General features: G+C 32.8%; 8 protein-coding genes across 8 annotated transcripts; 3 read left to right on the top strand and 5 right to left on the bottom strand.

The window, feature by feature from the left end:
• Positions 1 to 44: 44 nt before the first annotated feature.
• HOM2 (aspartate-semialdehyde dehydrogenase) lies at positions 45 to 1,142 on the bottom strand (the record flags this gene model as incomplete). The annotated part of the gene is made up of 1 exon (XM_046080587.1): positions 45 to 1,142. One exon carries the CDS (start codon positions 1,140 to 1,142, stop codon positions 45 to 47), a length of 1,098 nt encoding a protein of 365 aa, XP_045935926.1.
• A 762-nt stretch (positions 1,143 to 1,904) lies between these two features.
• On the bottom strand, positions 1,905 to 2,300 carry RPA14 (DNA-directed RNA polymerase I subunit RPA14; the record flags this gene model as incomplete). The annotated part of the gene is made up of 1 exon (XM_046080586.1): positions 1,905 to 2,300. One exon carries the CDS (start codon positions 2,298 to 2,300, stop codon positions 1,905 to 1,907), a length of 396 nt encoding a protein of 131 aa, XP_045935925.1.
• An 874-nt stretch (positions 2,301 to 3,174) lies between these two features.
• CPR1 (peptidylprolyl isomerase CPR1) lies at positions 3,175 to 3,663 on the top strand (the record flags this gene model as incomplete). The annotated part of the gene is made up of 1 exon (XM_046080585.1): positions 3,175 to 3,663. The coding sequence occupies one exon, from the start codon at positions 3,175 to 3,177 to the stop codon at positions 3,661 to 3,663; it is 489 nt and encodes a 162-aa protein (XP_045935924.1).
• A 699-nt stretch (positions 3,664 to 4,362) lies between these two features.
• ENT5 (Ent5p) lies at positions 4,363 to 5,673 on the top strand (the record flags this gene model as incomplete). Its single annotated transcript, XM_046080584.1, has 1 exon — positions 4,363 to 5,673. One exon carries the CDS (start codon positions 4,363 to 4,365, stop codon positions 5,671 to 5,673), a length of 1,311 nt encoding a protein of 436 aa, XP_045935923.1.
• A 294-nt stretch (positions 5,674 to 5,967) lies between these two features.
• GIR2 (Gir2p) lies at positions 5,968 to 6,753 on the bottom strand (the record flags this gene model as incomplete). Its single annotated transcript, XM_046080583.1, has 1 exon — positions 5,968 to 6,753. One exon carries the CDS (start codon positions 6,751 to 6,753, stop codon positions 5,968 to 5,970), a length of 786 nt encoding a protein of 261 aa, XP_045935922.1.
• Positions 6,754 to 7,531: 778 nt separating this feature from the next.
• On the top strand, positions 7,532 to 8,485 carry CTH1 (putative mRNA-binding protein CTH1; the record flags this gene model as incomplete). The annotated part of the gene is made up of 1 exon (XM_046080582.1): positions 7,532 to 8,485. One exon carries the CDS (start codon positions 7,532 to 7,534, stop codon positions 8,483 to 8,485), a length of 954 nt encoding a protein of 317 aa, XP_045935921.1.
• A 376-nt stretch (positions 8,486 to 8,861) lies between these two features.
• On the bottom strand, positions 8,862 to 14,607 carry SCDLUD_001775 (uncharacterized protein; the record flags this gene model as incomplete). The annotated part of the gene is made up of 2 exons (XM_046080581.1): positions 8,862 to 9,959; positions 14,215 to 14,607. The coding sequence occupies 2 exons, from the start codon at positions 14,605 to 14,607 to the stop codon at positions 8,862 to 8,864; spliced, it is 1,491 nt and encodes a 496-aa protein (XP_045935920.1).
• Positions 14,608 to 15,656: 1,049 nt separating this feature from the next.
• NUM1 (Num1p) lies at positions 15,657 to 23,885 on the bottom strand (the record flags this gene model as incomplete). Its single annotated transcript, XM_046080580.1, has 1 exon — positions 15,657 to 23,885. The coding sequence occupies one exon, from the start codon at positions 23,883 to 23,885 to the stop codon at positions 15,657 to 15,659; it is 8,229 nt and encodes a 2,742-aa protein (XP_045935919.1).
• Between the last annotated feature and the right edge of the window lie 314 nt (positions 23,886 to 24,199).

Raw genomic sequence — 24,199 nt, 5'->3', positions numbered from 1 at the left:
AAAAAAAAAATGAAACAAAATAAAAAGAAAAATAATACAACTTTTTAAATTAAGCCCTTAGCCTTCAAAATTTCAGCAATCAAAACACCACTACCAGCAGCGCCAATGATAGTGTTATGAGATAAAATAACCATTTTGAAATCCAAAACTGGATCTTCTCTAACTCTACCAACACTGACACCATACCCATTGTCTCTATTTCTGTCCAATCTTGGTTGAGGTCTATCATTTTGTTCTAAAACGTGAATTGTTTGCTTTGGAGCAGAGTGGCATCCCAATTTATAAGCGTCGCAAACATATTCTTTCAAACAGTTCTTAACTTGTTCAACACTAGGAACATTCTTTCTATCCTTAAATCTTAAAGCAACGCATTCAGTATGGCCATCGGAAACTGGAACTCTGTTACATTGAGCACTAACTTTCAATTCGTCATTAGTTAACAAATCAAACTCATTTTTATTAGCATTTAAAGGACATAATATTTTTTTGGTTTCCCATTCAATCTTATCTTCTTCACCCCCGATATATGGAACAATGTTATCTAATATATCAATACCTGGAACACCTGGGCTAAAACCAGCACCTGATATAGCTTGTAAAGTGGTAGTTGTTAAAATATCCAATGGACCAAACTTTTCAACTAAAGGTTTCAATGGGGCAACCAACCCAGCAGTAGAACAATTGGAAATACAAACAATAAAACCCTTCTTTTTTCCTTGAGTAGCTTTTCTGTTCTTTAAAATATCTAAATGATCTGGATTAACGATTGGAACAACTAATGGAACATCAGGTAATCTTCTATGATTTTTAGCGTTAGAAACAATATTTAAGCCATTGTTAATAAAATCTTGTTCGATAGAACCAGCATAATCAGCGTCTAGCCCACTGAAGACAACATCACAATCAGCAAAATGTTCTGGTTTACATTCTACAACAACGATATCAGCAGCGTTAGATGGCAATAAATCTGTTTGTTTCCAGTTTGCTGCATCGATATATTTTTTACCAGCGGAACGTGGTGAAGCACCCAAGACCTTTAAATCGAAATCTGGGTGATTGCTTAATAATAAAATAAATCTTTGGCCAACTGAACCAGTGGCACCTAAAACACCAACAATTTTCTTATTAGTAGAACCGGACATAAGGTATGAATTTTCTCTTGGGCTAAAATATAACGTAATGTTATTTGGAATTTTTTTTTTTCTTTGCTATTGATTATACTTTTTATATACACATATACTTTTATGTGAAAGAGAAACGGAAAAAAAAAGAAGAAGAAGAAAAAGAAGGAAAAGAAGGATGAAAAATGAACATGACTATATATATATTATTAAAGATCGTACTATAAGCATAAGATTAGTAAAAACGGTGAGTGAAGTTTCGGTCGTGGAAAAAAAAAATTTTTTTTTTTTCTATTATTTCATATGAAAAAAAAAAAAAAAATATAATAGTTGTTATTACTGTAATGTTTGAGTGATGTACAGATGTTTAACCAATAGGGAAATTTAGAGGTAAATCTGACTCATAAAAAAAAAGAGAGAGAGAAAAAATAACAGCGTGATGCTGATCAAAAAGACTGTCTTTTTTCTTTTTCTTTTTTTTTTTATATCACCGTTTTGAAAATCATTCGAGCAAGAACTTCAATGAGTGGATTAAAAATAAATAATGTTCAAAAACTTTATCTTGCTTTGTCTTTTAGCTTCCTACAAAAAGAAAAGAAATATATATCTCAAGAAAAACATAATCAGCTCTTTTATATAATAAAAAAAAAAATCAAGTATTCCGTAATGTATTAATCCAAATAACACATATAATTTCATTTGATTTATGCTATTAATGCGTACATAACCTTTTTTTGATATATATACATAATACAGGGCATATGTTTTATTCATACACAGCAGTTAATCAGAAAACTTTAACTTTTTGCCAGCCCCAGTGGCTGATTTAGTGGTGGTGGCATCTTCATTTTCACCCTCCACTATTTTTTGATCCACATCTTCATCAATATTGCTACCTTCTAGAATAGTAGGAGGCAATCCCTTAAAATCCCTTTCAATTCTTTTCAAATGTGACAAAGAACTAGTAAAGTAGTTATTGTTATTATTAGTAGTAGCACCAACAGAAGTTGTGTTTGTATCTATGGTTATTTGTTCTCTTGTATTGATAAAATCAGATAAAAACGTTAGCATTTCCTGATCATTTAAGTGTTGGATATTATCAGTATTTTTGTGAATCACGATTGGTGTATTTAATGGGTTATTACCAATGACTTGTGGTCTCTTTGATCTATTAAACATATTACTCTTCGTCTATTGTTTTATTTTATATTTTTTTCTTTTTCTTTTTAAGCATATAAGGGTTGTGTTAGCACAGTGGGTCATTATAAAAATAAAAAAAAAAGAAATAAAATAAAAGTATATTTATATGTACTGAATGAAAGTTTTACTCGGACATGAAAAAAGAAAGAAAGAAAAAAGAAAAAAAAAAAAAAGAAACGTTAGCGGAATGACCGACTTTGAAGTATACTTACTAATGACGTGTATTTTTACCCGGATCATATATATTTTGTCAAGGCAGAAGAAGACAGAAGAAGAAGACAGAATGATCCGATGCTTTGATTTACAAAGATATATCACTTTCCACGAGGTGTTAATTGAGGGTTAGAATTGTAAATGTTCCCCTTCACAAATTTTTGTTCGTTCATTTATGGAATAGACGCCCCTTGCCCTTTTTCTTTCTTCTTCCCCTTCGTTCCCACAGCACCCCCTCCCCCTAGAACTTAAATTATGCTAAAAAAGTATTAAAAAAGCGTGCTAAAGAAAAAAAAATAATTAACAATCATCAAAATATTTGTGGAAGGCATCATCGACAATATTCCAACCATTTCCAAGGGAGCAATAACTAATAATAATAATAATATATTTTTTTCTTTCTTTCTTTCTTTCTTTTTCTTTCTTTCTTTCTTTCTTTTCCCTGTGTATATAAATAGCAATTGATATTCTTTCCTTACCACACTTACCTTTTCTCTTAACCTGTGTTAAACAATAAAGTCAATTCATTCTTTTTTTTTTCTTTTTTTTTTTTTTAAAAGTTGTTACAAAAGTGCTGAAGTAGAAGTTTAAAAAAAAAACAAAAAAACAAAAACAAACACAAAAACAAAAAACAAACACAATGGTTAAAACTTATTTCGACGTTGAAGCTGATGGTAAGCCATTGGGCCGTATTACTTTCCAATTGTACAACGATGTTGTTCCAAAGACTGCTGAAAACTTCAGAGCTTTATGTACTGGTGAAAAAGGTTTTGGATACAGCGGTTCTCCATTCCACAGAGTTATTCCAGATTTCATGTTGCAAGGTGGTGATTTCACCCGTGGTAATGGTACTGGTGGTAAATCCATTTATGGTGAAAGATTCCCAGACGAAAACTTTACCAAGAAACATACTAGACCAGGTTTGTTGAGTATGGCCAATGCTGGTCCAAACACCAACGGTTCTCAATTCTTTATCACCACTGTTCCATGTCCATGGTTGGATGGTAAGCATGTCGTCTTTGGGGAAGTTGTTGACGGTTTAGATGTTGTCAAGAAAATCGAATCTTTAGGTTCTCCAAGTGGTGCACCAAGAGCTAAGGTTGTTATTGCTGAATCTGGTGAATTGTAAGCAATTAAACATACATATATATCAATATATAATTTTGTTTATAGCAGAGCTAAATTTAACATGACAAGAAAATTAAAAGAGAAAAAGATATAATATACAAGATTTATACTTCTTTTAAAAAAAAAAAAAAAAAAAAATAAGCCAAGTCATTTCCATTTATGCACTTTTATTATGATCGTATGATATATTGTGTTGTAAGAGGATGGGTGGCGAAATTTGTATCATTTTTTACGATTTTTTTTGTTTTGAATGTTTTATTTTTATTTTTTATTTTTTATTTTTTATTTTTTATTTTTTATTTTTTTCAAAACAAAAAAAAAAAAAGGTTTTTTCGTCCGAACTGTATCGGTCTTTTCGACTTACAACCCACATACACCCCGAAAAAAAGAATAAGTGCATTATGCTGAGAAAACACGCAGAAACAGCATGGGACCAACGAGCATGAATTTGGTTAATTTATTATTTATAATTTTCCTTTTTCTTTTTTTCTCTGTTATCGTTGTGCGAAAATTTTTATTTTTCTTGCTTTTTATATAACAATCTGCAAAATAAAAAAAAAAAAAAAAAATAAAAAAAAATAAAAAAAATAAAAATTATATATATATAAATAAATTAGCGTCTTTCCTTTTCTATTTCAATCACCTAGTTCACATATATAACAAAAGATAGAAAAATAATTCAATCAAATAAGCTCTAATAATGGACGGTATTTCTAAAAAGTTAAGTAATTTGGGTATTCATGATATTCGTAATGCGGCTAGATTTGCTCAGAATATGATTGTACAGTATGAACCATATCAAATAGATATTAGAAGAGCAACAAATACAGATGCCTGGGGTCCAACACCAAAACATTTATCCAAGATCATGCGTAACAAGTTTCAAGTTCCGATGTATTTAATTACCGAATATGTTTTAAAAAGATTAATTGATCATATGGCCACCAGATCCAAAAACCTATATGAAAAAGCACGTAAACAATACGTAAATTACGGTAATGAATGGAGAGTTGTTTTAAAATGTTTAATTGTTATCGAATATTTGCTATTGAACACCGATACTAAACAAGAAGTGGATCAGGTCAAAAATTGTTGTTTAACTCATAAGCATATTTTGTCAAGGGAAGTTATGAATTATAAAATTGATTTTAGTAACGATGGCAAAATGGAAATACATGAGCGCGGTATTAAAAAGAAATGTGAGACCATCATACAATATTTAGAAGATCCTCAATTTTTGAAAAAGGAACGTATTAAAACAAAGAAAAATGCAGTCAAAGTTTTACAAGGAGGAAGCCTTTCTAGCAGTAGTCCATCATATGATCCTGATCAAGTCTACGGCTCATATGACGATAGCGATGAAGAGTATACTGATGCAAGAAACGTAGGAAATACTAACGGTCATAAATTACATGATGATGATGTTGTTGATGATGATGATGATGAATTTGGTCAATATCAAAATAATAACAGTGCAAAGACTAGTGGTACAAGCAATAGCATTCCTAGAAGAAATGGATCTATTGTCGATAAACAACGTAAACAAAGAAGAGAGATATTAAAACAACAAATTAAACAGTCCGAACAAAGAAGGAAGCAGCAACAACAACAGCAAAATAATAATATTCCAGCCAATAATAACAGTGAACCTTTAGTTGATTTATTGGATTTTGGTGGGGAAGAGACACCCGCAACTCCCACGACTAATACTTCCTTAACACATGAAAAGAACGTTTGGGCTAATAATAATAGTGATGATGATGATGATGATTTTGGTGATTTCCAGGGTGAAAATACTACCGGTTATACAAGTAATAATACAATTGATATCTTTGGTACTAGTAATACTACTGCTAGTAGTGGTTCTGCTACAAAAGACAATGACTTGTTAAGCTTGGATGCTTTATCAGGTAATACAAATAACATTACTACTTCCATTAATAACAATACTACTTCCAAGAAAGATGATTTATTTGATGATTTATTTTCCTACTCCAAAAGTCATGTTTAAAAGTATAAAAAGGGAAAGGATTTATTCTGTTTATTTCAGAAAAAGATAATATTTCAGAAGAAGATAATGTGTACTTTATTATTTTATTTTTATTTTATTATTATTATATTTTTTTTTATTGGAAAAAAAAAGAAAAAAGAAAAAAAGAAAAATCAAACCAATTCATCGAAACATTTATATTTGTGTATAATTTAAAAATCATCTGCTTTGTTTAAAAAAAAATTTTTTTTTTTTTTTTTTTTTTTTTTTTTTAATAAAAAAGAGAAATATACATATACATATATTTATGCTGAATCATACAACAGCTACACCTTCTATCAACTCTTGTTCATCGTCGTCATCACCAGCTAGACCTTGTTCAAAGATTTGTCTACCACTCAATCTACCGCCATGTGATTTCATTAACCTTTCCTTATTTCTTTCGTCCAAGCTCAACTCTTTTCTAAACTTTATTCTCCAAGCATTAAAAGTCTCTTTGGTGACTTTGGTCCCGACAAACTTGGCATTTTCTATTAATTCTCTTTCTTGGATTTCTTTTTCATGTTTTAATTCGTATTGATGTAATTTTTCAGTGTAATACTCTTCAGCATCTTCCTTGATGGAATTAATAAGTGTAAATAACATAGGCATTCCTAATAACATGTCATTTTCTATTTGTGATGGAATTGTATGGGACAAAAGTTTGTCATGAATATACTCATCATCAAAATGAATTTTGCCAGGTATATCAGTGATCTTGGATTTGATAGGGTTTCCATGTTCATCATATGCTTGGTCCTCTTCTTCCTCTTCTTCTTCTTCTTCTTTGATATGTGATTTCTTGGTTTCTATAGGGGTTATCTCAATTAGTGGAGCTACATCAGGATAATTTTCTGGTAATTTGAACATAATATTTAAGTGATACTCCCAATCAATCATTTCCGCGGTGAATGAAGAAGTATCTTTGGGAATAGTTTCTATTAGTAAATTAACTTGCAACGCAATTGCTGGGAATTCATTATTAATGATGGATATTTCATCTGGATAGATGGATTGTAATATATCTAATTCTTGTAGTTGTTCTTCTTTATAGTCAGTCATAATATATATATATATTTTTTTCTTTTGTTTGATTGATTTTCTTTTAACGTGGGAACAAGATTGGTTAAAGAGATGAAGGATTAAAATGAAACTGGAAAGCAGGAAAAAATGAAGAAAAAGAACGACGGGGGGAAATAAGGAATGTACTAATGTGGTAATGTGGTGATGTGGTGATGTGGTGATGTGATAATGTACTAATGTTGTAATGTACTAATGTACTAATGTACTAATGTACTAATGTATGTAATTAATAATATACGATCACGTGCTACCACACACATAGCACGACGGACTGCGGGCTTGAGAGAAAACAAAGTGAACGTGAGATCGGAATTGGCGAGAGGGTGTAAATTTTAATTTTATTTAGTTAAAGGCTAAGTTGATTGTGGGTGTGGGTGCAGCTTATATAAATTAATAATAATAAACGATGTTATCCTTCTTTTTTTTTTTTTTTTACACCCTTTCTAATATACAATTCACACCCTACAAATCTTTGTTACTTTAATAATTATCGCACCCTCCAAATCTGTAATAATATCATCGTGGTATATATATATCCTATTCTATTTCTTTTCATTTCTATCTTTTCCTCTTCTTTTGTCTTTCATCCCCTTCTTTCGTCCTAACATTACAATCCTAAACCTATAGAATTACACATTGTCTCCAAATTTATTATCAACAACTACACCCGTTGCCAAACTATCAACTACTCATTAACGTTGCACTTTATTATTTGTTTCACATTCAAAAGAAACCAAAAATATTAAGATAAAAACCAATGTCTACCTATTCACAATCCTCCTATACTTCAAGTGTTTTTGAGTACCCATTAAAACAACAAAAACAGCACAACAATACCCCCGCTATGGAGAATACTTCTGCAATGGATTCATTTTTATACGACCAACGTATCAAAGAAATTGAAAGATATTATTTATCTACTCTATTAAATGATAGTAATGGTGGTACTACTACTCCTTCCAATGACTATGAATATGAAGATGATAATTTCATGCTTACCAAGGAAAACATTATTTCTAACAAAAATACAGACTCTATGGCCCCTCATAATGATTTGTATGAGCTACTTTCTTCCCTCTCCATTTCTCAGCGACCATTTAATGATTTTCCTACCAATAACACTGGTGGCTTATACTCTTCTTTTCCATTTCTCAATGTAGAAATAAACAAAAATGTTGACACAGTTCCCATTGACAACAAAGATAAACGAAACTTGTCCGTAACATCAACTGTTTCTACTAAACCAAACTTTGTAGAGAAAGAGTTTATACAGCAAGAAAAGGTCCTTTATCAGCAGGATCTTTCTTCTCGGAATGTTGCAAAACAGGTTAATAAATCATTATACAAGACTGAATTGTGTGAAACTTTTACTACCACTGGAGATTGTAAGTATGGGTCTAAATGCCAATTTGCTCATGGTCTACACGAATTAAAAATTAAGGAAATCAATGGGAAAAATTATAGAACTAAACCGTGCCATAATTGGAAAAAATATGGTGTATGTCCCTATGGAAATAGATGTGTTTTTAAACATGGTGACAATGATGATATTAAAGTTTACTTACAAGCAGGTACTATTAAGGTGGAAAAGGATGGTTCCGCTACTACTAGGAAAAAATCTAATATTTCTACTAAATATGCTAGCCCATCTGTTGTTGCAAAAAAGAATGACTTTGCTAACGTAAAAGTGCTATCTGGTATGAATTGGTAACTTTCTTCATATTCATACATAAATGTTGCTCACAATCTATCACTTTTTAAAACCCCAACGGAGGAGGGGGGAGTTACACATTTCTCTTATACATTTTTATATCATCATTTTTTTTAGGTACAAAGCGAAACATATGTATTATCTAACAAAGATTTTTCTGAAACCTGTGCTTCTTTGTTTTCACATTTATTTATGTTATTTATTTAGTTGATTTCATAAAAATTTGATTTAGACTTATTTATTTATTTAATTTATTTATTTATTTAATTTATTTATTTATTTAATTTATTTATTTATTTTACCCATTCATTTATCATATTTTAGCTTTCGTTAGGTAAAAAATTATAGTGAATTGAAATAAAACTTTAACAAGAATTCAAAAAGTACCATCCTTGCTCTTCACTAACTTATTCAATTTCTTGCCAATCTTACCAATTACTTTAGTCCAATAGTAGAAATCTTCTACATTAGAATCATCCAACGCTTCCTTCAAACCTGGGAATGCAAACCCTTCATAACCAGTATCTCTACCACTGGCATAAACAACATGTTTGAACCAAGGTCTGCCCTTCAATCCCTTCTTGTGTAAGAAAATCCTCTCAAAATATTGTAACTTCTGATTGAATCCAAAAATCTTCCATTCTAGAGGAAACCTTTTATAAAATGGTAATTCATCAATATGATCATATTGTGTTTGCAAAGAATCAACTTGAGAATCAATAGTTATACTAGTGTTAATAAACTTGTTAAATTCTAAACTAGTCCCATTCACCAACTCACCTAATGTTGGCTTCGTTAGTTCTTCCATATCCTTTCTCATTTTCATACATCCTCTCCCACCTGTTTTCATACCACTAACACTTGGAGAATATCCTAACCAAGAATCAGGCAACTTGGAAACTAACTCATCAAAATACCCCTTCAACTCAACACTGTAATCAGAAATATGTGTATTCAATAACTCTCTATCACTCAATTTTAGCAAACTCAAACCAAATAGTTGACTCAACTTGTTGTGATATTTAAATCCTGGATCCATCAAAGTACTCATCCAATGATAAGAATCGTAGTTCGAATGGTAGTGATAAACTGGATCTTCATCACCAGAGGTAAATCCCATGTCTAACGATGGAATACCCAAGTGTTCTAAAAATACAGTGTAATCTGATCCACTACCCAAAATACCAATCTTTTCATGTTTGCTAAAATAATGATCATACAAAGTCATATCATCATCATAATTAACCTGTTTCAAACTCTCTAATATAATCTTGTTTAAAAATGGTGAACTCTGAACATTCAAATTGGTACCACTAACTGAAACGTCAACATTCAAGTAACCAACACAATTAGACTTTAGAGTTTTTTTGTTCTTTTCACCATATTCTGTTGAACCTAATAACCCTAACTCCTCACCATCCCAAGAAGCAAACACAATCGTTCTTTTAGGTTTCCATCCAGTACCAATACTGACCTCATTTAACGCTCTGATGACTTCCAAAATAGAAGCACTCCCACTGTTTGGATCTCCAGCTCCCCCTTTAATCCAAGCATCCCTATGGTTCCCTACTAATATATAGCCAGCCTTAGAATCTGTACCAGCCATAGTACCATAGACATTGTAGATAGGTTTAATCTCATAGCTCTGGTTATTGTATAGATTCAACTCATAGGAAGGATTGGGTCCACTCCAGTAATCAAATCCCGGTAAACCGCCAACCCAACTCTTGCCATCTCCCTCGATAGCAGAACAATTAACACCATATCCATTTAATTTTTCCAATATCGGTTTGACCTCCTTAAATGAAATAGGTAACGATGGTATTCTAGGAATATAGTCAGATGGATCTTCTCTGACAACTTCAGGTCCTTGACTTGCCTTCCCAGGTGTGGTTGGATCACCTGGCCCTTGACTCAAAAACAGAACAGATCCTCTTTGCAAACTGGATGGATTCCTGGCTGGCCCCTCGGGATATGGCTTATATCCATCAACCTCTTGGAAATAATCATCACCAGGATCACTGTAAATTAAAACACCACTACATCCAGCCTCTTGAGCAAACTTAACTTTTAATCCACGGTAAATGTCCCCGTATCTTGCAATACAAATCTTGTTCGTAAAATTAACACCTAATGTGTCCAAAACTTCAAAATCCTTCTTCGTCCCGTAATTGACGTAAACGTAACTACCAGTAACGTTCCCACTGGCACTGTAGCCATGGAAGGCTGGAACTAAATCATCACCGCCAGTAGTTGGGTCTTCAGATAAAACATCCTCTTTTAAGCTTGCCTCATAGACAGTTGAGGAATTAGCCTTTGTGGATAATAGCTTCAAAGAGCTAGAAACCGGCGTGTTGAAATAAACATCATAAGTTTCCACCTCAGTTGCTAACCCATATTCTTCAAACTTTTGTTGGGTAAAATTAACCAATTCTAAACCTTCTCCTGCTAAATGTGGAATAGAAGTGTATACTTTTGACCAATTGCCGGCAAAATTGCTAGTTGACAAAGTCTCCAAATATAGCCTTTCAATTGCTGTAAAACTGTATATTAAAGGGGCCGATAAAAACAAACCCCCATTTAATCTATTAGATACTAAGGGTGAAACAATTAAATTATATAAGACCATAACTATCAGCCCCAATTTAAAAACGCTTTTGAGAAAAAAGTATAATTTTTCTTTAAAGGTACGTGGTTTGGCGTAGTTGCTGCAGTAGCCCTCTTCTTCAAACAACGATGCATCTTTGCTATCACTGTTGTTATATAATACAGTCATAATATAATTAAATACGTGTATTAGTCTGTTATCTGGTGGTTTTGTTTTATTTTTTTTTTTTTTTTTAGTTGCGTTTAGATTATATATATAAAGTAATATGAAACAATTGTGGTAACATAAATTCTGTAGGTCAAAACAACAATTATAAAGAAATAGAAAATAAAATAAAATAGAAATAAAATAGAGGTAACAATTTGCTTCTTTTATATCATTTTAGTTTTTTTAGCTTTTGTTGTCAAACTATTCGGATGTAATAATAACTCAAGATAAGAAGTTATTGAAAGCAAATTTATAAGCTCAGAAAGCTCAGCATAATTAATGACCGAATTTTTTTTATATTTGTTCTGTTTAATTGCCTTTTTATTATTAGCATAAATGTTTTTGGTTGTATTAAGAAGAAATACAAGAATTTGACTGAATAGTAGCAATAATAATGTTATCGATAACTAGAATTACGAAAAAATAAAAGGGGGAGAAAACTATGCAATAGCAATCAATGGAACATCCGTGTGCAATTTAGTTTTTAGATAACGTGCAAATTCATTACTAATTTTTATTAAATTTTATCCGAGGTAACTAACTACAATTATTGTTAAAGGTCACACAGAATATTTAAAAAGCAACGATTTCGGCTGTACCCGAATACTGGTGTCAGTGTCAAAATAGGAAAATAAAATAAAAAAGATAATAAATATATAAGAATCAAGCACATGGCATTGTATCCAAAATCTACATTAAAATGAGATTAAACTTTAAGAATAAATGAAAAAAAAAAAAAGAAAAATTAAATCTCGGTAATTAACTAAATAATTTAATTCGGTTATTAAGAAAAGAAAAGAAAAGAAAAACATTTGGCTTCGAATAATAAAAAATTAATCTTCGGTACGATAACGATAAATTATATAATTTATTAAAAATTAGACTTTTTTAATCCGATTAAAATAAATTTTACTCTCAATTTTTACCTACATATATCAATTATCCAAGCACATATATTTTTAAATTAATCCAACTTATTAAGCTTTTTACCAATCTTATGAAGTACTTTAGTCCAATAGTAGAAATCTTCTACATTAGAATCATCCAACGCTTCCTTCAAACCTGGGAATGCAAACCCTTCATAACCAGTATCTCTACCACTGGCATAAACAACATGTTTGAACCAAGGTCTGCCCTTCAACCCCTTCTTGTGTAAGAAAATCCTCTCAAAATATTGTAACTTCTTGTTGAATCCAAAAATCTTCCATCTTAAAGCAATTCTCTTATAAAATGGTAATTCGTCAATATGATCATATTGTGTTTGCAAAGAATCAGTTTGAGAATCAGTAGTTATACTAGTGTTAATAAACTTGTTAAATTCTAAACTAGTCCCATTCACCAACTCACCTAATGTTGGCTTCGTTAGTTCTTCCATACCCTTTCTCATTTTCATACATCCTCTCCCACCTGTTCTCATACCACTAACACTTGGAGAATATCCTAACCAAGAATCAGGCAACTTGGAAACTAACTCATCAAAATACCCCTTCAACTCAACACTGTAATCAGAAATATGTGTATTCAATAACTCTCTATCACTCAATTTTAGCAAACTCAAACCAAATAGTTGACTCAACTTGTTGTGATATTTAAATCCTGGATCCATCAAAGTACTCATCCAATGATAAGAATCGTAGTTCGAATGGTAGTGATAAACTGGATCTTCATCACCAGAGGTAAATCCCATGTCTAACGATGGAATACCCAAGTGTTCTAAAAATACAGTGTAATCTGATCCACTACCCAAAATACCAATCTTTTCATGTTTGCTAAAATAATGATCATACAAAGTCATATCATCATCATAATTAACCTGTTTCAAACTCTCTAATATAATCTTGTTTAAAAATGGTGAACTCTGAACATTCAAATTGGTACCACTAACTGAAACGTCAACATTCAAGTAACCAACACAATTAGACTTTAGAGTTTTTTTGTTCTTTTCACCATATTCTGTTGAACCTAATAACCCTAACTCCTCACCATCCCAAGAAGCAAACACAATCGTTCTTTTAGGTTTCCATCCAGTACCAATACTGACCTCATTTAACGCTCTGATGACTTCCAAAATAGAAGCACTCCCACTGTTTGGATCTCCAGCTCCCCCTTTAATCCAAGCATCCCTATGGTTCCCTACTAATATATAGCCAGCCTTAGAATCTGTACCAGCCATAGTACCATAGACATTGTAGATAGGTTTAATCTCATAGCTCTGGTTATTGTATAGATTCAACTCATAGGAAGGATTGGGTCCACTCCAGTAATCAAATCCCGGTAAACCGCCAACCCAACTCTTGCCATCTCCCTCGATAGCAGAACAATTAACACCATATCCATTTAATTTTTCCAATATCGGTTTGACCTCCTTAAATGAAATAGGTAACGATGGTATTCTAGGAATATAGTCAGATGGATCTTCTCTGACAACTTCAGGTCCTTGACTTGCCTTCCCAGGTGTGGTTGGATCACCTGGCCCTTGACTCAAAAACAGAACAGATCCTCTTTGCAAACTGGATGGATTCCTGGCTGGCCCCTCGGGATATGGCTTATATCCATCAACCTCTTGGAAATAATCATCACCAGGATCACTGTAAATTAAAACACCACTACATCCAGCCTCTTGAGCAAACTTAACTTTTAATCCACGGTAAATGTCCCCGTATCTTGCAATACAAATCTTGTTCGTAAAATTAACACCTAATGTGTCCAAAACTTCAAAATCCTTCTTCGTCCCGTAATTGACGTAAACGTAACTACCAGTAACGTTCCCACTGGCACTGTAGCCATGGAAGGCTGGAACTAAATCATCACCGCCAGTAGTTGGGTCTTCAGATAAAACATCCTCTTTTAAGCTTGCCTCATAGACAGTTGAGGAATTAGCCTTTGTGGATAATAGCTTCAAAGAGCTAGAAACCGGCGTGTTGAAATAAACATCATAAGTTTCCACCTCAGTTGCTAACCCATATTCTTCAAACTTTTGTTGGGTAAAATTAACCAATTCTAAACCTTCTCCTGCTAAATGTGGAATAGAAGTGTATACTTTTGACCAATTGCCGGCAAAATTGCTAGTTGACAAAGTCTCCAAATATAACCGTTCAATTGCATCAGTACTATATTTAGTGTAATTATTAAAAATATTGAAAACCCCATGTTTCTGTGGAACGGAAATAAAATAAAAAAAGACGCCAAATAAAAATAGATATTTAGCAATTGTTTTTAATAAAAAGGTATGTTGTCTTTTTTTGCGATAATTAGCATGATCGAATATTGTTGACTTTTCGTCATCTGTTTTAGAATTTATGGTCATTTTTGCAAACTTATTCATTTGCATTACTCCCTTAGTTTTTTTTTTTTTCCTGTTTTACATTATAACAAAATGTAAGAAAGAAAGGAAAAAAAAAAAAAAACAGGAAGGAATTAAAAATACTCGGGCCAAAATAACAAATTTTATAAAATTATTTTCAACTGTATTTATACATACATTTTTCGTTTGTAATATAAAACAAATCGAAGGGGGGAAATTAAAAAAAAATTAAATAAATGAAAAGCAATAAAAATGTTTTAAAACTTATTGCTTTTTTCCTTTACTTTCAGTTAAATAATAAAAATTGACATTCTTCTTACTTGCCTTGTTGTTTTTGTATAATTTAGGGGAAAATTAATAACAAGAAATGATAGTTGCTTTAAATAAGATTGAAACAAATACTTCAAGGAATAAAGCAGATCTAATTTATTATGTTTAAACCAAATAATTACAACATTGTTGTGGGTTATCAGCCTTTCAATTATGATTTTATTAACTAAAAGGATAAATAATGACAGCATTTATGCCCCTGATACATGTTAATTTGTAAATTGTTTTATAAAAGTTAGGCATTACTCCGATTAAAAGTGTTATTTTCTCGAGATGACCTGTTTGTGCTAATAACCCTTTTATTCATGCTTATTCTACATATTAAGTTCTTAAGATTATTTTTTTTTCTAGATAAAGCGTTAAATGAATATATATTTCGTATTACAAAAGTTCAACATCTGAAAATATTGGTTTACAATGGCACCGCACTGTGTACGGCCGATGGTGTAAAGTCCTTAAAATACTAAGGGTAATTGTTGGCCAAATGACGAGTTTTTAGAAAAATAAAAATAAAAATAAAAATAAAAATAAAAATAAAAATAAAAATAAAAATAAAAAAAAGGTCAAATATTCAACTACAAAATAAAAGAATATAATTTTCTCTCATCATTATTAATAGTGGTGTATTAGTAACATAATATTGCACAAGTTCATTAGAAAGAAAGAAAGAAAGAAATAGGGGAGAGGGAGCAGACAGAAAAAATAAAAGGCAAAAAAAAATTTTAATTCCCATCTTTGTTCGAATGAAACAAAGAAGAGCTCGTTTTTCTTAATGAAAAGCTGGACTTTTTGTTTAAAGAAGAATTTTTCCTAGTGCTGGTCTTTTTCTTTTGAGCTTGGCTTTTCCCATTAGCCAAGGGTCTCAATAAAGCTTCGGTACGAGATAAAGATTCAGCTTCCAAATTAATACCATCCATATTTTTTTGAAGTAAATAACGCAATGAATTGTACCAAATATTATGACGTTGCCTTGTACTACAGGTTATCTTAATTTCACGAGAATCAGTCTTAATAATAATACTCTTGTGGTACACTCCAGGTGGGAATGGATTTGGATCATCGACGCTTTTAACCCCAGTAATAGCAGCTCCCTTTGTTTTGGAAGTTTGCGGACTATCCAACACAGGATTAGATGTAGACCAATATAATGTCATGGTATATGGGTGAACCCAGAAATAACGCTCATGACGAACATTAGTGAACACACCAAATCTATGATAGTACTTATATAAATATTCACCAATAACAGTTTGTGTTAATGCTGGAATAATGCTTGGTTCTGTCAAGGAACTCACACTTACTAATGATAATTTATCTGAATGAGTATCTGAAGACTTAGGTAGTGGCACAGGAACACCAGAGCGATTTGATAAAACATTGTGGCCAGATGAAGGAATACCACTAACATTAGCCCTTTCTTTACTAATAAAACTGCTAGCAGAGCTTCTCGATCCACTTGGAGTATTGTTGTTGTTGCCGCTAGCACTATGTTTCTTGTCAGCCTCATCATTTTTCTTAGCACTGAACTCTAATAGTCCAACATAATAATCTTTGGGCAAAACAACTACATCAGACGATTTCGGCTTGGGACATGTTGCAGTAGTTACAAAGAGTCTTTCTGGAATGCATAAAAACCCTAATTTTTCGCAATTAGCCTTTAATTCTCCCGTATTCATCGATCCAGGAGCTGGTGTGGTAGTTTGTTGTTCTGTGTTAATGCTTGAAGCGTCTTCGTCGACATCTTCTATAATAACCTTTCTACTTATAGATGCAGCTGGATCCAATGTTTGTTGTTGATTATCCAACTGTGGTATAGAAGAAGCTGGGGGACTGAAGCTAGCATTCTCCAGAGTGTTATTTTTACTTCTTTTTGACATATTAGATGATCCTACGACAGATGCTCTCTTTAATTGTTTATATTCAGATTTATCCAGAATAACTAGATTGAAATTTAATGCTTCTTGCATAATTTGTTCCTTAGTAAAGGATGGATGTTCTAATTCTTCTTTGATTTCTTGGAAATACTCTTTCTTGATTGGCACTAAACCAAATTCAGCAGCTTTAGTAACAATTGTATCCTCATTCATATCATTATTAGCTAGTTGCTGATTAATCCCATCAAATTCAGCTTGATCGATAGCAATCAATCCAAAATCTCTAGCTCTTTCAACCACTTCTTCCTTACTTAAAATTGGAACATCGTTAGCCTTTAGTAGTTTCCTATATTTTTCCTTGGAAACTAACATTAAAGCATGGGCATCAGCATAAGCCAATAAGTCATTTTCATCAATTGATGTTGTATTCTTCCCTCCAGCAGATTCCATTGCAGGTGATACAATGTCGCTATCCATCTCTCTAAAAACAGGAGCTGGTACTTCAGAAGTAGTCACATCGGCAGTACCATTAAGGTCACCTAAGTGAATTTTTTGTAATGTTTCATACTCTTCTCGTGTAACCACGCATAGGCCCATCGATTCAGCAAGCTTATATACATCTGGTTCAGTCAAAGATTTTTCAGCTGCATAGTTTAATTCTTCAAAGTCTTGAGTCGGTATAGCTGTGTATCCAACTAATTTCGCTTTTTGAGAAATATTCTTATTTGTCAAAATACTATCTTCCAATAGTTTCTCCATATCTCTAAGTTCATTTTCAGGTATCAAAGCGTAACCTTGAGAAACACATTGTTTCATTAATTCTTCTTTATTTAATTTACCATCTTTATGTTTGTTTTCAAAATCTTGAACCTTATCAGCCAGTTCACTATCAACAACTTCCAGCCCAGTAGATTTCAAATATTCAGGAATTTTATCCTTAGGAACCGAATCTTTTAGTTTATCCTTGATAGATTCTAATTCGTCAACTTCGATAACACACAGCCCAAACTTGGACGCAAGTTTGCCCAAGGATTCTTCGTCTCCAGGGTACTCCTGCGCTTTAACCGACATTTCTGAAAATTCATATTGTGGAACAACAACTGCTTGTAATGGTGTCGCTAACTGCTGTAAAGCCTCTACACTTGTAGGTTTAGAAACTAACTCCTTATACGCTTCATGCGGAACCAAATTCATCTGGCGTTTCTCAGCTAATTGAGCCAAATATTCATCCGGAGGATTTATTAAGCTATTGTGTTCTTCTATAGTGATTAACGTCATGTCATTTTTAGTTGCGAGCTCTTTCAAATCTTTAATTTCTGGTGGTGAACTCAAATTTGTATATTCATCATCAGTGATAACCTTCAATCCAAACGCGGTGGCTTTGCCCCTAATAACGTCTGAATCAATAGGTTTGATCAGCTCTTCGTAGTTTTCATATGGCAACATCTTAAAGCCTAATTTATTTGCTTCTTCCTCTAGTAATTCAACTGTCAAGGGAGCTTTTAATTTCTCATATTCCAAAGTAGGCAAGACAGTTAACCCAATCTTACTGGCTCTTTCTAGTATGGTGTTTTCGTCCCAGGTACTTTGAAAACTAGATGTATCACTATCATCATCGTCATCTCCAGCACTCCCCTCAACATCCTCACAGTCTTTATTTTGAACTATCAATTCTAAAGTAGATGTTTCGTTATTGAATGTATCACTATCATTATTTTCAACCTCATCCAAGTCTTTACCTTCAACTGATGGCTCTGAATTAGATGTGCTGTTGTCGGAGGCAATTTCTCCCTTGGTTTCCAAATTTTTAGAATCGAACTTTTCATTAATAACCATCTCTTTGGTTCCATTTTCTAAGTTAGATTCTTTAATCCCTTCCACATGTTCAGGACCTTCAGTGGGAGAAGAAAAAGCTGTTTCAACAAAAGTATTTTTATTTTCGTATTCTAATTTAGGAACCAAGACGTATCCACGCTCCAAAGCCAATTTCTCCAAACTTTCAAATGTGTAATTTACATTTTGGTTTTCGTATACTGGTTCTGCTACTGATTCAACCTTGTGAGCAGTTTTCTTTAAAGGATCATCGGCATTTTGTGGAGTGTTATCAATAGGAGATTCCGCAGTTTGCATATCAAGTAAAACCGCTGTCTCGTTATTTGGTGAATCGTAAGCCAATAAAGAATGAATCGAATTATTACTGTCACTTGCTGTTAGCAATTTTTCTTTTGTGCGTGTATGAACCAAAGAGGCAAATGAAGAATTAGAGTGACACGAAATATAGGAATCATCTTGGTCAGGTGATTCGGAAGAGATAGCAGCAGTGGATTCGACTGGAATCAACTTCATTCTCATACGTCTGGCCAAAGTGTTCAAGTCGGCCAAAGTAAAAGAATCTCTAGTATTTCTTTTCCTTAACAAGGCCCTATATTCATCCGATGGTAAAACAGTCAAATTGAAATCTTTAGCGCCCGAATAAATATCACCCTTTGTCAGCAAATGTTTCTTTTGGCCCTCTAATAATTTTTTGTACTCTTCAGTTGATAATCTAACAAAACCTAGTGACCTACCAGATTCCAAAATAACGTCTTTGCGATTTTCGTCCCTAATAACCTGCTCAAAAAATTCTTTGCTGGCTAAAACTTTAGAGCTTGGTGTTGTTGCTGTAGATACTTTTTGTGGCTTGAAATCTTTTAGCAGGGATTTATATTTGTCTTCTGGCATAACAACCAAGCCCAGTTTATTGGCTTTGCGTTCAAAATCAGCTTTGGTTGGATTATTACTTTCATTTTTCAGTGTTTCATATTCTTTTATATTCACCAGGCACATACCTAGATTAGCAGCTGATTTATTGATAGTATCTTCATCAGGAGATTCAGAGGCAGCTTTTATAAAATCATACTCCTCCCTACGAATGGCTATATAGCCCAGTTGGCTGGCTTCTTCTTGCAATCCTTCCTCATCCAATGGCGTAATTAAGGTTTTATATTCCGCAACTGGGATAGCTTTCAAATAAAACTTTTTGGAGAATTCGATGAATTTTTCTTTAGTCATAGTATCTATTGAAGAATCCATTAGCTCTTCAAATGTATCTTTATCTAGTAAAATATTTCCATTTTCAGTAAATTCTTTATTTAGTAAACTCAATGGAACAATTTCACAGTTTAACCGGGAAATATGATTTTTCAAATTATCAAAAGTTGGATTTTGTAAACAAGTTAACTCTTTATTTTCAATCAAGGAATACCCGTGCTTTTGTGAGCTTTTCTTTAACCACTCCAAATCAGGATTCTTAAACGCCTCCAGTTGATCAACATCGATAAGAGATTTTCGATGACTGACAATCAAGCTATTTATATCATCAATACTTGGATTCTTCAACGAATTAAATTCGATTTCCGACAACAAAACGCTGCCGTTTTCCGTTGCCTTTGATTTCAAATAATCTAATGAGGGATGATCCAATGAATCTTGCAAAGCAGTGTAGGCAGATGTGGATATAGAAGTTAGGCCTATCATTGAACTTAGTCTTTTAACGTCTGTGACAGTTGGGTTTGTGGAAATTGCTTTATGTTGTTCATATTCATTTTTCGAAACAACTATCTTACCATAATCAGCTGCCTTAGTAATCAAAAATTCTATATCAGGTGAGTTGCTAGTTTTTATCAATTGCTCATAAACTTCGGATTTGACCAGTTTATAATCTATTTTCGAGGCAGCATCCTGAATGTAAGCCAAATCTGGTGTCTCTAATTTTGTCACCATTGTTTGATATTCAAACTCTGGTAAAAGAACCAAGTTTTGAGTCTTACAACTATTTTGCAATTCCTCAACTGTAGGATACTCGATCTTGCGCTTCAATGTATCAAATTCTGCAGCATCTAGGGCAACTTTGCCATTTTCAGTCAACTTTTGCATGATATATTCATCTGATGGCGATTCAATCTTCTCAGTAAATCCTTTAAACTCAGTATCAGTCAACGTGATTAAACCTAATTTAGAAGCAGCAGAGACAATAAAGGCCCTTGAAGGTTCATCTATGTTATTTTTCATCTCGTTGTAATCCATGTGTGGAACAACCTCGTAACCCAAACTGTTAGCCTTTTCCTTAACATAGTCAATGCTTGGTGAAGCATGGTTACTAGCTAAATCATTATATTTTCCAGTTTCTAGCAATGTCAAATTATATTTCAATGCATAATCCTTCAATTTGTCGAGAGATGGTGATTCTAGCGTTTGCTTCATTTCGTTATAAACGGCAATTGGAATAACGGTGTTATTGTGTTCCTTGGCATAACTCATTACATCATGTTCGGACAAGATCGGTTCAGTCGATTTCTGTCTGAGTGTTTCATACTCTTCCAAGGTAACTGGTTTCAATCCATACTTTTCACATAATTCAAGTGTATCATTCTTGTTTGCCCTTTCAGTCAACGGAGTAATTAAAGATTCATATTCGGTGATTGGAACAGGAACATAATTCAACTCCTCCAATCTAGGTTTTAATCCGGAAATAGAGGCTTTTGAAACAGTAGAATTTTCCAAGACATTAAAGTCCGCAATTGGAACCGGAATAAACCCGTGCAACTTAACGTTATCCAAAATTGACTCTCTATTGTTGGATTTGTTCTTCAAATCGTTCAATTTATCTTCCTCTATTGTTACCAGCCCGTAAACGCGTGCCTTTTCCTCAATATAATTTATTGATGGTGAGTCTAGAGCATATCTTAGATCTTTTAGTTCTTCACCTGGGACCAGGGTATAACCTAAGCGTGAGGCACTTTCAATTAGTTCGTCCTTAGTGGGGTTGGAAGCTTTCTTAGTCAATTTTTGGTAATCCTCCAAATTAATTACCACATAGCCCAGAGTGCTTGCTTTATCTTTTAGATATTGCAATTTTGGTTGACTCAACTCATCAGTCAAGTTTTTAAACTCATGTAATGAGAGCAATGTATAGGAGGCTTGTTCTGCCTTTTGTTTCAAATAATCGATACTTGGAGAATTGATATTTTCTTTCAAATTGTTGTAACTCAAACTATCCACCAACAGACACTCTATATCGGAAGCATGATCCTCTAAATATTCTCTAGATGGGTTTTTTATTTGTGTTTTTAGATTATCCAATTCTGAAAAATCAATAATTGTTTTGTTTAATTTCAAAAGATGATTGTTGATAAAGTCCAAGCTTGGAGAATTTTTGTGGCTTAATAGGTCATTATATACAGTGCTTTCAACCGGCACTAAACCAAAGTTTTTTGTCTTTTCTAGAATATAGTCTTTAGATGGTGACTCATAACTAGATTTCAACTTATTCAATTCTTCAAAATTTATTAAAGTCATGTCATGGTTCTTCGCATGCAAAGCAATTTGGTCCAAAGTTGGTGATTCTATAGATGTTTTCAAGTCAGTGTATTCTTCTGCAGGTATAGCAACATGATTAAAAGAGTGGGCTAAATTCTTGGTAGCTTCCAGAGTCTTTGGTTTGATCAATGCGGCATGATCTTCGTCTGGAATAATAGTATATCCTAAAACAGTGGCTTTTAACTTCAAGTCATCAAGAGTTAACGGTCTGTTCAAATCTTTATATGTGTCTTGATCAACCAGTTCATAACCTACCTGGCTGGCAGTTTCTTTTAGTTGTTGCAGATCAAGTGTACTTTCAGAAGCAGCCATCAAAGTGCTGTAATTGTCGTTGGATAATAGTACATGATTATGTTTGGAAGCCTCTTTCTGCAAAAGTTCCAAGGGGGGAAATTCTAACGTTTTCAACCTTTTTTCTATGCTTTGGAAATCATTGGCTGAAAAAATCTTATATCCCTTTTCTTCTAAAATTTTACAATGATCTGTGTCGCTTAGCTCTTTTTTTGGGGTTTGCAATTTTTCATATTCCGTTGCTGGCACTAAAATGTAATTGTGTGATTTGACATATTTTTGAACTATTTCGTCTATGCTATCGGAATCATCCTCTTGTTCATCTTCACTATCTTGTTTAGCAGCAGAATCAAAAATGTCTTCGGATAATGGGACTCGTTCTTCAGTATCACTATCACTCTGGTCAGTACTGGAGCTTGAAGTTTTGATATCCGTTCCTGATGACATAAGAGGTGTGGTATCTTTAGATCTGAGCTTGTCCAAGTCTTGTTGTAACCTGTGGATTGTTTTATTGGCAGTTTCTAAACTGACTTTCAAAGTTTCCACCTCTAAATGTGGACCTTGCTGTTGTGATAAATCCTTGGAAAGGGTAGGTTTTGTTGATTGTAGCAGTTGACTATTCAAATTAGTTAATTTTACATTCAATACCTCTAGTTTTTCATGTAGTTCATCATTTTCGTTATTTAAATCATTAATGTAATTTTTCAAATCCTTCACTTCTGACATATATTCTTGTTTAAGTTTTTTAAAGTCTTTATCGAGACCATTTTTTTCAAAAAGACTTTCTTCTAATTTCAATTTCAAATCATTGGTGTTCTTGATTTGATTGTCAAACTCGGTTTGTTGATTGACAAACTTTATAGTTAAATCGTCAAAATTCTTTTTTAATTCACGATATTTCATGTCCAGATCCCAATTGCTATCTTTTAAGTCTACATTTTCCTTGACCAAGGATGTTTGTTGCTTATCTATTTCATCAAACTTAACTTTTAAAGCCTGATATTTAATTTCTAATTCTTGCAAAGTGGTGTTTTTTTGTTTGACTTGAGCCTGAAGCTTCCTACATTCCATTAGTAGATTATCACTTAGATCCATGACAAATCCCATATCTTTTTGAGTACTACCCAAGTTGCTTATAACATTCTCATGCGTAGTACTACCTGGAAACATTGGTAATGAGGAGGAAGAATCCCTTCTTTTGGATAAAACAGTGGAGAATGGCCCACCGCCGCTACTTTTCCTTTTGGATGAGGTAGATAGTTTGCGTTCTAGGGGGGAATTGGAGACAATAATATCATTTGAGTTTTCATTATATTGTTTTTGTTTTTTCATAGAGTTGTTGCGATCTATTTTTCTCTGTATATCTTCTAATTGGGATCGCAAGTCACTTCTACTAGATCTCTTATTGCTCAGCCCCTGAGAAGACATTTTGAGTGCTTGTAACTATAGTATTGTTTTCTATAGGGCTTATACTTTTAATATAAGGAAAACTGGTATGATAGTAGAAAAAAGTGTTTTTTGTATATTCTTTATCTTGTTGTGTTGTGATATTTATTTTGAGTGATGTTGAACAAAGAAAATGGAAATGAAAGAGAAAAAGAAAGAGAAAATGGAAAAGAAAAAGAAAAGAAGAAAAGAAAGGAAAAGAAGAAAGAAGAAAGAAGAAATTTAAACGGCAAGAGAAATTAACAGAAAAAGAAAGTTTATTTTATTTATTTTTTTTTTTTGGCAGCAATAAAAAC

Source organism: Saccharomycodes ludwigii, chromosome II, assembly GCF_020623625.1.
Source record: "Saccharomycodes ludwigii strain NBRC 1722 chromosome II, whole genome shotgun sequence".
Taxonomy (NCBI): Eukaryota; Fungi; Ascomycota; class Saccharomycetes; order Saccharomycodales; family Saccharomycodaceae; genus Saccharomycodes; species Saccharomycodes ludwigii.
This window is presented reverse-complemented; position numbering and strand designations above follow the sequence as displayed.